At 43.7% G+C, this 15,289-nt stretch overlaps 1 protein-coding gene across 1 annotated transcript in view; it reads left to right on the forward strand.

Moving 5' to 3' along the window:
- The first annotated feature begins 2,229 nt into the window (after positions 1 to 2,229).
- Positions 2,230 to 15,289, forward strand: part of LOC105481834 (glycogen phosphorylase L) — a 41,807-nt gene continuing 28,747 nt past the window's right edge. Inside the window, exons 1-3 of the mRNA XM_011741599.3 lie at positions 2,230 to 2,539; positions 9,842 to 9,943; positions 12,520 to 12,598. Of these exons, the coding sequence (XP_011739901.2) occupies positions 2,297 to 2,539; positions 9,842 to 9,943; positions 12,520 to 12,598 (424 nt within the window). The 5' untranslated portion in view covers positions 2,230 to 2,296. The remainder of the gene's footprint in view (positions 2,540 to 9,841; positions 9,944 to 12,519; positions 12,599 to 15,289) is intronic.

The raw sequence follows: 15,289 nt of genomic DNA on the forward strand, positions 1-15,289 counted from the left end.
GTTCATCATTACCCTGAGTTTCCAACAAGAATTTAGTACAGGAAAGTAGGCAGTGGAGCTGGGAGCCATCTATTTGAAACTGTCTTAAGCAAAACTATGAAACCGAGTGAGCTTGCTTTTGGTGTCTTTCATCTCTTCTTGTGAGCCCCCTAATTATTCACTCCCCAGTGCGCAGACATTATGATGCCTTCTCCTGCTCAGAGACCTTTTTGGGAGGAAGACCTACTCAGACCTGGCATTCTCTCATCCCAGGCGCTACCCTATTTTTTCATCCAGCTGTTAAAGCTGAGTGACTAATTTCACAGCTATGTCCGAATGACCCATAACTGGCTTAATGCTGTGACCTTCTTGGGGGTATTCAAAGCTGATAAACACTTTTTAAAGTTATATAATTATCAAAAAAAACTTATCTTTCTGCTTTATTTCAAATTTTACCCCACAGGCCTTACTTATTTTTAAGATCAATGATTTTGATGGGCCCCCCTTCCCACTCTTAATTCAGGGTATTTCTGGCCCCATCCAGATCCAAACTCTCATGCTCATCTCTTCTATAAATACTTTCCTTTGCAGGTCATCGGTATTGCAAGAGTTGCGCAAGGCCCAATTCAGTCTCTGCCCCAAAGGCTCAAGTCCAAACTTCAGAATCTGGGAAGACAAGGATTCAGGAAATTTTGTCAGACCTATGAGATTTGAACTTTCACTTGTATGGTGAGGGTCACATTTGGTCTGAATCAATTAATCCATCACCCCCTCCCCACCACCATGTATGAATTCAAAATAATCAACTTTGGTTCAATATAAAAAGCAAAACATATTAATATCGGTATACTAAGATTTTTCTAGAAAACTTGGCCGGGCGCGGTGGCTCACGCCTGTAATCCCAGCGCTTTGGGAGACCGAGACGGGCGGATCACGAGGTCAGGAGATCGAGACCATCCTGGCTAACACGGTGAAACCCCGTTTGTACTAAAAATACAAAAAATTAGCTGGGCGAGGGGGCGGGCGCCTGTGGTCCCAACTACTCGAGAGGCTGAGGCAGGAGAATGGCGTGAACCCGGGAGGCGGAGCTTGCAGTGAGCCGAGATCGATCGCGCCACAGCACTCCAGACTGGGAGAGAGAGCGAGACTCCATCTCAAAAAAAAAAAAAAAAAAAAAAAAAAAAAAAAAAAAAAAAAAAAAAAAAAAGAAGAAGAAGAAAAGAAAAGGAAAAGAAAAAAGAAAACTTCATTCTGGCAATGGACTCTTTCTAAAATAATATATTAATACTACTTAATGAGGAAGAAAAAACCTCTGACATCCTAAAATGCCAAGTGTTTGCCTTTGCCAAGGTTTAAACATACATAAACATGCATATTCAAACAAATACCACCCAAACTGGAGGTGCAAAGATCAGCCTGTACAGCACAGTAACACAGACTGGGTTGTTTTTTGTAAACAAGGCAACTAGTCCAGTGAGTAATCCCTTCATTTTCCACACACATACCCTTCTGTTTTCCTCCCCACACCCTCCACTGCGGTTAAAAGATGATTAGAAGAAGCCTAAGGTAAAAGCCCCTGCCGCATAATGAGCCTAGAGCTTCATCTCACCTGCTCTGATTCTTACTAACCTACCTCTAAGGAAGAGCGACAGGGTGCCTACCCGCAGGGTGAACTTGGGTCCAGGAGTCAAGAAACCTGAACCCTGGAGTCCTCAAAAAAATGAATGAAAACAACAGAGGCGCCCTGAGGATCCAAGCTGGGGCGGTGCCAAGGGCTGGCAAGGGAGGTTGGGACAACAGAAGTCAAACGTGCCGTCCTTCTAGATCCCGGCGCTTATGGCGGAAGCCACTCCAGGTGAGAAATCCTAACAGTCATAATGGCATAACAAATAAACATCTGCAAAACAGCAGTCTGCCAACGACGTGCTTTCCTACACAGACGTCTTCCTGTGTCTCCACACTCTAGAAGGGAGAGGCGGGACAAACGCTGCCTCCGCAGATTTTGGAGATCCAGAAGGGAGCCCCCGAACCCAGGTCCCGGGCTGGCAGGGGTCTCGCCGGCGCTTGGACCTCGGCTCCCACCCCCGAGCCCACCCGCGGCGCCAAAGCCCCAGGAGGGGCCGGGCACTTCCTCTGCCCTCCGGCCTGGATCGGGAGCCAGGACGCCAAGGGAGTGCAGCACCGCCCGAGGGGGCGGGCCCCAAACTTTCGTGCGCCTTGAAAGCTGCAGGCGCTGCAGGGCCGACTCCACCCCTGCCCGGCAGCCGCGCGCCTCCGGCCGCACATCCAGCTTTCTGCGCTGCCCGCCGCCCCAGCCATGGCGAAGCCCCTGACTGACCAGGAGAAGCGGCGGCAGATCAGCATCCGCGGCATCGTGGGCGTGGAGAACGTGGCAGAGCTGAAGAAGGGCTTCAACCGGCACCTGCACTTCACGCTGGTCAAGGACCGCAACGTGGCCACCCCCCGCGACTACTACTTCGCGCTGGCGCACACTGTGCGCGACCACCTGGTGGGGCGCTGGATCCGCACGCAGCAGCACTACTACGACAAGTGTCCCAAGGTACCCGGGGGCGGGCGGACGGGCCGGGATCCAGCCCGGACTCGGAGTCTGCGGTCGCGGTCGGGAGCGACGAGGTGGAGGACCCCTCAGAGCGGTCCCTTGCACCCGGTCCTTGCCCGAAAGTCCAGAGGAGACGTGTCTAGGCTGTGGGCGGGCAGCCTGGGGGACAGATTCGGCCTCCCCACCGACGCCGCACTCATGTCCCCGAGGTGCCACCGCCAGCGCCCCGCCCAAACACTGTGCGGTCCGCCCCTAGAAACCGCCAGGTGGGCAGAAGCCCAGGCCCCTCTTGCCTGTCCCTTCACAAACTTTTGGAAGTTTGACTCTCAGCATTTAATCAAGAGGTGACGGGCGCCTCTTGTCCTGTGTGCGGGACACTGTTCTCTGCCCTGCACACTCAGCCCTAAACAAAAGGGACAAAAGTCCTGCCTTGCTGGAGCTTGGTGTTTAGGGAGGGGAGACAAATACCGAACTGGGAAAAGGTCGTAAGTTTCAGGCCTCTCGGAGTGGCTGCTTAAGTGTGGGGCAGAGGAGGGGCAGGGTCCCGCTCCAAGCGCAGAGCTCCGCCCACCCATTCTTGTGAGTCGGGTTCCGAGCTCCCGCACTTCCGTGAGTACTGCGCGAAGAAGGCCCAGGGCCAGGCAGTGCCCTGGACTCGTACTCCCCGAAGACACACACTCCCCCCACCCTTAGCCCCTCCACCCCCGAGGCCTGCCCCCAGAGCTGCTGAGGAAGGCTGGTCAGGGACCACTTCCATCCACGGCGTGGGGACGGGAGCAGAGACCTCCCTAGGGTGATTTTGGACCTACAGAAGGACAAACTCTCTGCCTGACAGTTTGCGAAGAGGGCGAGAGGCAGTTGGGAAGGGCTGGGGAGGACATGGCAGGGAAAGGGATTGTGTGCAGGCTGGAGTGAGGGCGGGTGTGAGTCTGTATTGGGAGAGGAAACTGGAGAAGCCAGGTGGAGACATATTGGAAAGAATAAAATATTGGGATACATCCCAGGGGCAGTGAGAAATATATATAAACGTTTATTAGAACTTTTTAAATATGTAAAGGTGTGAAAAAAAAATGGACTATAATCCCAATGCCCAAGAAACCCCGTAAGAATTTTTAAGAAAGGAAATGAATGTAAATTCTCATAGTAAGAAATCGCAGCTGTAACAGCTTTCAAATGGAAAGTAACTCTTCTTCACCCCAAAGACCTAGGCCTCCACCAAGGTAGCAACTGCTAAAATGTATCCTTAAAAATTTAAATGCACCTTAGAAAACACTTTATGTATACATATATTTACTGTTTTGTTGTTTTGTTTTGTCTTGTTTGAGACAGAGTCTCGCTCTGTCGCTCAGGCTGGAGGGCAGTGACGCCATCTTGGCTCACTGCATCCTTAGCCTCCAGGGTTGAAGTGATTCTCCTGCCTCAGCCTCTTGAGTAGATGGGATTACAGGCCCCTGCCACTACACCTGGCTAAGTTTGTATTTTTAGTAGAGAGGAGGTTTCACCATGTTGGCCAAGCTGCTCTCAAACTCCTGGCTTCAAGTGATCCTCCAGCCTTGGCCTCCCAAAGTGCTGGGATTACAGGTGTGAGCCACCGCACCCAGCCACTATCTTTTAAAAATTTATTTACACAGGCCGGGCGCGGTGGCTCAAGCCTGTAATCCCAGCACTTTGGGAGGCCGAGACGGGCGGATCACGAGGTCAGGAGATTGAGACCATCCTGGCTAACACGGTGAAACTCCGTCTCTACTAAAATATACAAAAAACTAGCCAGGCGTGGTGGCGGGCGCCTGTAGTCCCAGCTACTCGGGAGGCTGAGGCAGGAGAGTGGCGTAAACCCGGCAGGCGGAGCTTGCAGTGAGCTGAGATCCGGCCACTGCACTCCAGCCCTGGCGACAGAGCGAGATTCCGTCTCAAAAAAAAAAAAAAATTATTTACACAAAGGGAATGCTACTAAGTACACTATACTGCGCCTCTCATTAAAAATTATTTTTAACAATTTTAAGCGGAAGGGTGGGACACTGAGCATATATTAGAAACACACACTCACGCCTCTGTAGCATTTAGCATCGTAGAGCACCAGAGAGTCTTGTATGTTTTTCCTTCACTGGCTTATGCTGTGCTTTATGGTTTTCCTGGTTCTCTGGCTAGTTTCTTCACTGGGCTCTCCTTTTCTACGTGAGTGCAGATATAAGCCAGGAATTCTGATGTGTATAAACCAGGTATTCTGATAGTGGTACACTGGGGATACAACAATGAACATGTTTCATTCCACACGTGTTCATCAAATATCTACTCCATCACAGTCGTCTGTCTAAACAGGATGGTTCCTCCCCTCATAAATTAGAGCCAGTAGGTGTGTGCTCCTTTCCCACCTCCCTTGCTCTCTAATAACTGTGCAGATGAATCCCAAATATGGATCCCAAGTTTGAATTCCTTTTCAAACTCTATGCGTACATTTCTAAGTGTTTAGTGAACATACTTAGATATCTTCCTATTTCCTCAAACTCAGCATGTTAAAAACTCAAACCATTATTTCTCCCAATCCTGCCCCATCTTCTGTGTTTTGTTTTGTTTTGTTTTGTTTTCAGGTGGAGTCTCTCTCTGTCACCGAGGCTGGAGTGCAATGGTGCAATCTCAGCTCACTGCAACCTCCGCCTCTCGGGTTCGAGCGATTCTCCGGCCTCAGCCTCCGAGTAGCTGGGATTACAGGTGTGCGCCACCATGCCCAGCTAATTTTTGTATTTTTAGTAGAGACAGGATTCCAGCATGTTGGCCAGGCTGGTCTCGAATTCCTGACCTCGTGATCTGGCCACCTCGACCTCCCAAAGTGCTGGGATTACAGGCGTGAGCCACCACGCCTGGCCTCTGTGTTTTTTATTTTAATGCCATTGCCATCTTGACAATCCAGACACGAACTTTAGTCTCACTTTTTGGCGTTCAACTGTTTGCCAATTTCTGTTGATTTCTGTAGGTTCCCCTGAATGACCTGCTCTCCTCCCTTCTCTCTTCCTGCCTTGGTGAGGCTCTAGCTACCCATTTGTTGTAGCAGACTTCTACGTGGTTATTTTCCTTTCTAGAAGAGGTAAAACTGGCAGCCTGAGGCTGAATAAGGATAGCAGACATATTTTGTTGGCCAAGACGTTTTTCAGGAGTTTAATTTTTAGCACCTATGGGTAGGACTTGCACACTCCTTTTCTTAGCCCGGTACTCTTCTTTGCTTTATGTGACCTCAGTTACACATTTATTTTCTCTGCCTAGTTCCTGAAGGCATTGGAGTATACCATCCCATCTCATTTTGTGCGTTGTAGTTTGCTTAAGCTTCCTGAAGCAACACATCTTGCCCCCTGCTCAGTTCTCATTGGCTCCTCTTGCCTGCCATAGTCCTTAAGCAAGTATTCAAAAGCCCTTCTCCGTCCAGGTGGGCCTGTTCTTCCCTTGTTATCTTCCATTACCCTCTGTACCCACCTTGCTCTCGCAACAAACCAATCCCCACTGCGGGGCCCCCAACTCACTTGCAGTGTCTTTCCTACCACATTTCTATGTCAACTCTTGCCTGACCTGCAAGTCTCAAGTTTATTGACCGGTGTTCCAGAGGTCTTCCCAGAAGTACCCAGGCCCTCTGACTAATGCTGGGGATAAAAATAAAACATATTTTAAAAATATTTGTTATATCTTCTTTATTTTATTTTACAAGGCTTTTGAAAATACCCACTTTTACATAAAATACTAGTAATCATAGTACATGCTTGTAATTTATAAGGTATATTGGAGATGCTCATATATTTTACTATTAGGCATATGTAACAAATGTTTAGAGACCATTAATTAAGAGGATGGCAAAGATCTATTTTTTAAGGTCTTATGTATTCCCAAATATAAGGAGAGATTACCTCCAAAAAGTTATTTATGAGAAAACAGGGAATCACCGTACATTCCTTCCTTATAAAGCCTGTCATGCAAGGAAGTATTTTCTCATTTGCCTTATTTTGAGCAACCACATATTTCTCAAGAAAGACTTTGAAGTATTTTTAAGATAACTTGGTACTAATGTGGAATCATTAAAAGGGAGGCAAAGAAACTTAATACAGATGTAGTCCTTATTCCTGGGGGTATGACCTCACAGTTGCAAGTGTGGAACATATACTATATAAACAAGCTTTTTATAGATTATTTAAAAGAAAAAGGCAAAACATCATGGTTATAGAGATAATGAAAATACACACAGGGAAGGATTTTTTTTAACTGGGTAATATTATGCAAATGGGTATTTGTGGCTTAAAATACTATTTCCTGTGACAGCAGTCATCATGTACTAGAGCACCAGCCATTGCCTATGTCTGCCCCAGAAATGTACTTTCATCCAATCATTTGAAGGCATCTAATAGCTGGTGAGGGTTCTAGTAACAGCATTATAGACATTCAAACAGCTTGGATGAAAACGAAGATGATGTGTTCTGAAAAGCAGTGTTAGATGGCCCGTTAGGACATGGATATTGACTATTTGTTGTGAAATTTAGAATTCAATTGTTCATAAAAGGAAAATGGGAAAGAATGAAATTTCCAAGTTGACATTTTCAAATAATATTTTGTTTTAAATATTTATGTGTAACTAGTGTGTTAAATATGATAATAGGCCTTTATTATACTGAATTCTGTTCACAATTTTTTTTAATGGGTCAAATTCTGTTTTTTTCTTTTTTTACTTCTTATCTTACAGAAATGGGGCAATCCCTAAAATTTGAGGTAACTATATTGGTGCATTTACAGATTTTTGCCGTTTTGTTTTGTGTCTAGTAGAGAAGCAGAGGATAAATGATATGGAGAGTAAGATATTGTAAAAGGAGACCATGAAGTTACTCACTGGTTCTATTTTATTTTTTTAATTAGTAAACTGTGCTTGTATATAAAGAAAGTTTTCAGCAGGTCTGACCGTTGTACCTCTCACCTTCAAATCTGATGGTATTTGCCTGACTTTTACCATGTCAAAAGCAAATAATGTCTAAGTCAATAGAGAAATTTCCAATTTCAATAAGAACAAACACCAGTAAACCTTAGGTATCTTCTTGTACATAAGGAATTTGCCAGTAAATAGATCTTATAGAAAAATTTGATTCTAAAATTAATTGTAGGCCGGGCGCTTGACTTTCGCCTGTAATCCCAGCACTTTGGGAGGCCGAGGCAGGCAGATTACCTGAGGTCGGGAGTTCAAGACCAGCCTGGCCAGCATGACAAAATCCCATTTCTACTAAAAATACAAAAATTAGCTGGGCATGGTGGCAGCTGCCTGTAGTCCCAGCTACTCAGGAGGCTGAGGCAGGGAGAATTGCTTGAACCTGGGAGAGAGAGGTTGCAGTGAGCCAAGATCATGCCACTGCACTCCAGCCTGGGCAACAGAGGGAGACTCTGTCTAAATAAATAAATAAATAAATAAATAAATAAATAAATTGTAAAATTTCTTGCAGTAATCAGTCAAGGAGGAATATTTTCTAGCCATGGGGTGTGTGGGAGTTAATCTTTGTGTTTCTTGGATGACTTGAGGTAGTCATGGCCAACCCACCTTACCAGAACCCACTGAGGTGCCCAATAAATATTTTATTAATGAATGGTGAGCTATGGCAGTCTGACTTCTGTTTGTCCAAAACCTATGCTTTATTCATGAGGCTCATGAACAGGAGGGGGAAAACACAAAACGTTGAATCTAGTTAGTTAGATGAGTTTGCTTTTTTTCTCCCTGAGGGTAAAAGATACTGAATTACTTTGCCAAAAATAGTGCTTTGTCAAAACCTGGTGTCAGTAACACTTTTATTTAGACCTTCATATATCTTTATAGGAGTGTTACCGGAAAGGAGTCACCATCCCAGACCCCAAGAGAGGGTTCTTGTATCTCACACAAGAATTTGAGGCAAATCCATAGAGTAAACTGAAAGCAAGTTTATTAAGAAAGTAAAGGGGCCAGGCACAGTGGCTCACGCCTGTAATCCCAGCACTTAGGGAGGCTGAGGTGGGCGGATCACCTGAGGTAACGAGTTCGAGACCAGCCTGACCAACAGGGAGAAACCCCCATCTCTACTAAAAATATAAAACATTAGCCGGGCGTGGCGGCACATGCCTGTAATCCTGGCTATTTGGGAGGCTGAGGCAGGAGAATCACTTGAACCCGGGAGGCAGAGGTTGCAGTGAGCTGAGATAGTGCCATTGCACTCCAGCCTGGGTGACAAGAGTGAAACCCTATCTCAAAAAAAAAAAAAAAAATTAAGGAAAGGAATAAAGAATGCCTCTTCCTTAGGCAGGGTAGCCCTGAGGGCTGCTGATTGGCTATTTTTATGGTTATTTATTGTTTATATGCTAAACAAGGGGTGGATTAGTCATAAATTTTCTGGGAAAAGGGTGGGCAATTCCCGGAACTGAGGGTTTCTCCCCCTTTTAGATTGCGTGGGGTAACTTCCTGACATTGCCTTGGCATTTGTAAACTGTCATGGCACTGGTAGGAGTGTTTTTTTAAGCATGCTAATGCATTATAATTAGTGTATAATGAGTAGTGAGGATAATCAGAGGTCACTATCGTTGCCATCTTGGTTTTGGTGGGTTTTGGCTGTCTTCTTTACCAAGAAAGAAGTCTTTAAGAAAGACTTTGAGGCCGAGTGCTGTGGCTCACGCCTGTAATCCCAGCACTTTGGGAGGCCAAGGCGGGCAGATCACGAGGTCAAAGATGGAGACCATCCTGGCCTTAGTAGAAATTCCATCTCTACTAAAAATACAAAAATTAGCCGGGCATGGTGGCGCATGCCTGTAGTCCCAGCTCCTCCGGAGGCTGAGGCAGGAGAATCGCTTGAACCCAGGAGGTGGACATTGCAGTGAGCCGATATTGGACCATTGAACTTTAGCCTGGTGACAGAGCAAGACTTTGTCTTTAAAAAAGAAAAGAAAAGATTTTGAAATATTTTTAAATATCTTAAGTCCATGCTAATTTTGAATCATTAAAAAGGAGGCAAAGAAAACCTTTTATCAGCAAGGTTTTTGTGATCTGTATCTTGTGCGGACCTCCTATTTCATCCTGTGACTTAGAATGTCAGACCTTCTGAGAATGCAGCCCAGTAGGTCTCAGCCTTATTTTACCCAGCTCCTATTCAAAATGGAGTCGCTTTGGCTCAAACACCTCTGACAGGAGTCTCATTTGAACCTGTGGTGACATAGTCCTGCCTATTTGTTTATTATTGGTGACCTAACACATGACCTTGTGTTTTTATGTTAAGTAAGGTTGATCTCTTAGAAGAAACATTATCTTTCTTTTCTTTATTTCAGAGGGTTTATTACCTCTCTCTGGAATTTTACATGGGCCGAACATTACAGAACACCATGATCAACCTCGGTCTGCAAAATGCCTGTGATGAAGCCATTTACCAGGTACATTGTTCCTAGATTTCTCTCATCCTGTCTCTTTAAATTTCATGTGCACTTCAGGAAACTTGGGGACATTAAACAGAAAAATAAAGTGAAATAAGAGTGAAAAATCACCTCTATAGATGTGGCTATTACAAACTTTTAGAAATATACATCACTGGTCATCTCTCATTTAAGAGGAACAACCAGAAAAAGAAGTTAGAGAACTCATTATGACTCATGAGAATTTTCTTTTGCAATCAAAGTCTTTGACAGCATTCACCACAAATTACATTTCAGAAATTAATGTCTGAACAAGCCTTTTAAAAGTACTTGAGTCTTCTGCTATCAGAATCACAAGCTTTACTTTGGGCTTCTATCTCATTTTTAAGAAATGATCAAACTTTGTTATTCATGTATCAAGGCAATTTGTGAAAATGATCAGCTTTAAAAATTCTGTTGTCATACTTTCTCTGTTGCTTAATGAGAGGTAAAACACACTTCCTCCTTAAAGGAGGAGCTTGAAGTATTAACCCTAATGTACTAAGTTGTTTTCATGAATATATTTAACTTTTTCTTTCCTGAGCTTCAGGCACCGTCACACCCAAAACAGGTAGTCCTTAACTTTTTTAATGTGGTTGAAAGGAGAAATGTGTATTTGCAAAGACAAATTCTAAATGAGAGACTGTTCAACCTGTTCCTTTCCTTTGCCATAGGATTGTCCCCTCATGTGTCCTTCGCTCAAGAACAAACACATCTACAACCAGGTCATACCTAACCCACACGTATGTGGTTAGGTGGAGTATTTCCTGGGAAGGAACCCCTGCAGGTCCTCTCCATGTCCCTTCCCTCTCCTTCCCCTAATATCAGCTGAAAATAACATCCCTCCCTTGGAGTAGCCTATAGCCAGGCGGGGTGACGTGATCCATGTCTACTTGCTCAAAATTTGTATCATACTTTTTTTTTTTTTTTGAGACAGAGTCTCATTCTGTTACGCAGGCTGGAATGCAGTGGCACAATCTCGGCTTCCTGCAACCTCCACCTCCCAGCCTCAGCCTCCTGAGTAGCTGGGATTACAGGCATGCACAACCATGCCCAGCTCATTTTTGTATTTTTAGTAAAGATGGGGTTTCGCCATTTTGGCCAAGCTGGTCTCGAACTCCTGACCTCAGGTGATCCACCTGCCTTGGCCTCCCAAAATGCTGGAATTACAAGCGTGAGCCACCGTGCCGGCCTGTATCACACTGTAGACTTACATTTTTAGAATTTAAAAATGCTGAGTGTTAGCACCAGCAGTTGGCTTACATGAGGAACCTAGTAAGCTCTAATCTGCAGAGAGCAAATTTGAAAGCCCCTTTAACACTGAACAGAAGCATAACCATGGTTGAACTCGTAAGATACAGTTGTCAAGACCTATGTGAGAAAGTAACTTTTGGTATAAAGGTAGGGATCCAAATAGGTGGCTCCATGGAAACTGGGGCACAACTTCAAGCATTGGTACGTCTTCCACATATGTTTTTAAATGTGCAAATTATTTTTCCATTTAAAAAAATAGCCGGTTTCATGGGTTGCCTAACTTTCAGATAAGAACCCAGTTGTTTCACAACAGACCACCTTTAGCCATGCCTGGGCTAGATTTGCATCTAGTAAGCATAGAACAAGTCATTTGCCTGACCAACAATTCTTTCATTGTAAAATGAGCAATGCAGTGTGATCTCCAGGGCTGCAGAGCGCTGTCCCGAGTGCACAGTGGCGCTGTGGACTCTGCTGTGTGATCCCCAGCACTTTGGGGCAGGGAGCTGGCTGGCAATCAGTCCCATCCATGTCCAAATTCACAGATGCTGCTTGACTTCCCACAGCCTGTTATCTACCCCAGGGAAAAGTAAAGGATTTTACCCCATCCAGCTGGATTGCAGGACTGCAGTTTCCCTGCCTGCTGTCAGGCCCCAGGTCTCCAGGGCAGTGACTCAATAGCTGGTTTTGAGTTAACAACTTTTGACCCTACTGAGTAAATATGCTGTGGTCATGAAAAGATGAACTTTAGTCCATTCAGGAACGTCTGACCTCAGGCCTTTTGGTCATTTTCAAAACCCCTCAGTCCAACTAATATCAGCTTGGTACTGGACTGTTTCTGAGGTTTTAACCCTACTGTACACACACAGAAAAAAAATGTTTTCAATGATAATAGCTAACATTTATTGAGGGATATCTGCCCCAGAATAGTTCCAAATGCTTTGTTTGTATAATGTTATTTAATTCACAGCAATCATCAATGAGGTAGGTACTGTTAGCCTCCACTTTTTTTAAATAGGAAAATTGAGGCATAGAGTTAGTAGCTTGCCCGGGGTCATATAGGAAGTAACAGAGTCAATAATGGACTTTTAGAGCCTACACTCTCCTCCATGCTGCAGCTGCACCGTCTCATACAGTTTGCCTCTGCAGTCAGTATCTGATGCCAGAACAACCTTCAAGGGAGCTGACGCTAGTTTAAGTACACAGCTAAACCTGAAAACCTTTACCCAGAGCTGTAGGAAATGGCTGTCCCTCTGAATGGCCTGAATTTGTATCTGCTTCCAATACTGTTTTCCCTGCATTACCAGCTTGGACTGGATATAGAAGAGTTAGAAGAAATTGAAGAAGATGCTGGACTTGGCAATGGTGGTCTTGGGAGACTTGCTGGTAAGTGACATTGTGAGTGTGTTATATTGTCTGGCCGATTGAAGACATCTAAGATGCCATGCATCACCATGCCTGGAAGAACCAGACAGGCTTCCTAGAAGAAGTGCAAGGTATGACCTGGTTGTAGATGTATTTGTTCTTGAGTTCGCACTTTGGTTTGATCAATTCTACACAAATAGTAGAGACGGGAACTTGAACAAAAGAGACACTGCTTAAAACTCAGTTAACCAGATCCTTCCTATGCACTTAAGGGTATGTTAAATGTTGACAGACTAAAAAATTTATTATGCTAGCGTCCACTTTGATCACTACCCCAGTTCTGCACTCCTCCCTATAGGGGGTCCTAGGGAACAGTTTAGTATTTAGAATTCCAGACCTTTTTTTCTACATATTCATGCACATTATATACATTTGTACACACACACACACACACAAGCATAAACGTCTGGAATATATATCTTCCAGACCTTTTTTCTACATATTTACACACACACACACACACACACACATATATATATATTCACAGAAAACATTTAATTTTTAAGAAACATAATCACACTGTATGGCTTTAATACAATGTGATTTCTTTTTTAATTTGGAGATCTATCCAGGAAAGTACATCTAGGTCAAAAGTAGCACCTTTTACTTCACTGTTATTTGTTCAAAGATTCTCAACTCACATCCTTGTGTGGCATGACCTGAGTTAAGTTGCCGTTGTTTTATTTTATTTTATTTTTTCAGTGGTAGACTCCAGGTCAGAGGCATGACCCCGGTTGGTCAACCATTGTCTTGCCTTGTGCACTTGACTGCTTGATTGACTAGTGGGCAATGATACACTAATATTATTGGTATGGTTTTTAATTAATGTCCTTTTTGAGTATAGATACAATTTGAGTTCTTTGCTTTTTTCAGGGAATAATTTTTCAGCAAATATATAGGAAAGCACTAAAAATATAATACCAGCTCCATTAATTTAGAAAATACCCATCTCTATAACCTAGTACTTCTACTTGATATCTACCCTAAAGAAGAACACACGTAAGAAGACATGTGGGGAAAATAATTGTTACAGTATAGTTTATAAAAGTACTACACCGATTGTTGAAGAACAAAATTGACCTAGATGTACTTTCCTAGATAGATATCCAAATTAAAAGAGAAATCAAATTGCATTAAAGCCATACAGTGTGATACCATTTATGTTTTTTAAAAATTAAATATTTTCTGTGAATGTGTGTGTGTGTGTGTGTGTAAATATGTAGGAAAAATATCTGGAAGATATATATTCCAGACATATATGTGTGTGCATGGGTGTGTATATGTGTGTGTGCACATAGGTATATAATGTGAATATGTAGAATAAAAGGTCTGGAATTCTAAATACTAAACTGTTCCCTATGACCTCCTGTAGGGAGGAGTGCAGAACTGGGATAGGGATCAAAGGGGATGCTGGCATAATAAATTTTTTTGTCTGTAACTTAATATTTTTAAGAAGATGCATTAATGTATTATCTGTGAAATTTAAATTTAATAATAAAAATGTACTACCACACATGTATCAGATTGTATTCTATGAAAAATAATTATCTCCTCTCTTTTAGAAATTGTTCAAAAATCTTCTGATTTTGCATACACTCAAATTACTAGAAATCCATTTGCATCTGTTTCATTTTTTTTCATCCTTAGTACATTAGTCACAGTGTGCTTTAATATTGCCATTAATAATGTGCAAAACAAAATGAAACAATGCCTGTGGGATACTTGCCACCTTCCCGTGAAGTGAATTATCTGACAATTTAGTAGGCTTTCTATGGGGCTGCAGGAAGGCCAGCAGTGCTGATGAAATGCACATCTAAGAATAAGAACCAGCCTGCCTACCTTTTATGTGAAGCCCGAGCCCTCAGTCTTCGTTGGCTAGGTTAACTCTGTGCCCAACATTCATGGCATCGCTCCTTAAGTTGACTGATAAAGTCAGAGTGAAGAGGCTGATGAAGCTGAGAATTCTCATTAGATGATCTCATCTAAGTTGGGACCCCCTCTAAGGATAATCTGATCACGACTCAGGAAAAGCTGAAGAGCCACAGCTCAAAGAGAACAGGAATGGGAGCAGAGCCAGGCCGTATGTGAGCATAGGGACTGGCAATGTTAGAAAAACTTGAAAGCCTAGACCATTTGTGTTTGTGGATCTCTGTTTTAAGGGCTGTACCACCAACCTCATTCAGTCCCTTTCTGTTTGATCTACAGCTTTCAATATTCTTGTCAGTTTTAATTCCTACTGTACACTTCCTCATTCTCTGTACATTTCTCAGCTTAAATTCCTGGGAGGGACAATCTGATTAGTGTAACGCCTTAGTTCTCACCCAACCACAAGACAGATCCTTACCCAGCCTGTTGGTTCACTGTTCTGGATCAGATGCCCTGTCATCAAATAACAAAAAATCCAGCAAAAATGGTTCAGTAAACAAGGACATGTGTTATCACATAACAAGAACTCCAGAGGTTAGGCCATGCCAAGACTGGTTTGTTCAGCAGCAGGAGTACGGCAGGACTCCACATCTCTGGTCCTTTTGTCTTTCCCCTCATGGAAAAAAGATAATGGCAGCAGGGAAAATATTTCCCAGAATTCTATACCCAACAGACTTTCTAGCACCTCTCATCTGATTGAATGTCATTGTATGCTCATGGAGAAGG

The sequence above is a fragment of the Macaca nemestrina genome, chromosome 7 (assembly GCF_043159975.1).
Source record: "Macaca nemestrina isolate mMacNem1 chromosome 7, mMacNem.hap1, whole genome shotgun sequence".
NCBI lineage: Eukaryota > Metazoa > Chordata > Mammalia > Primates > Cercopithecidae > Macaca > Macaca nemestrina.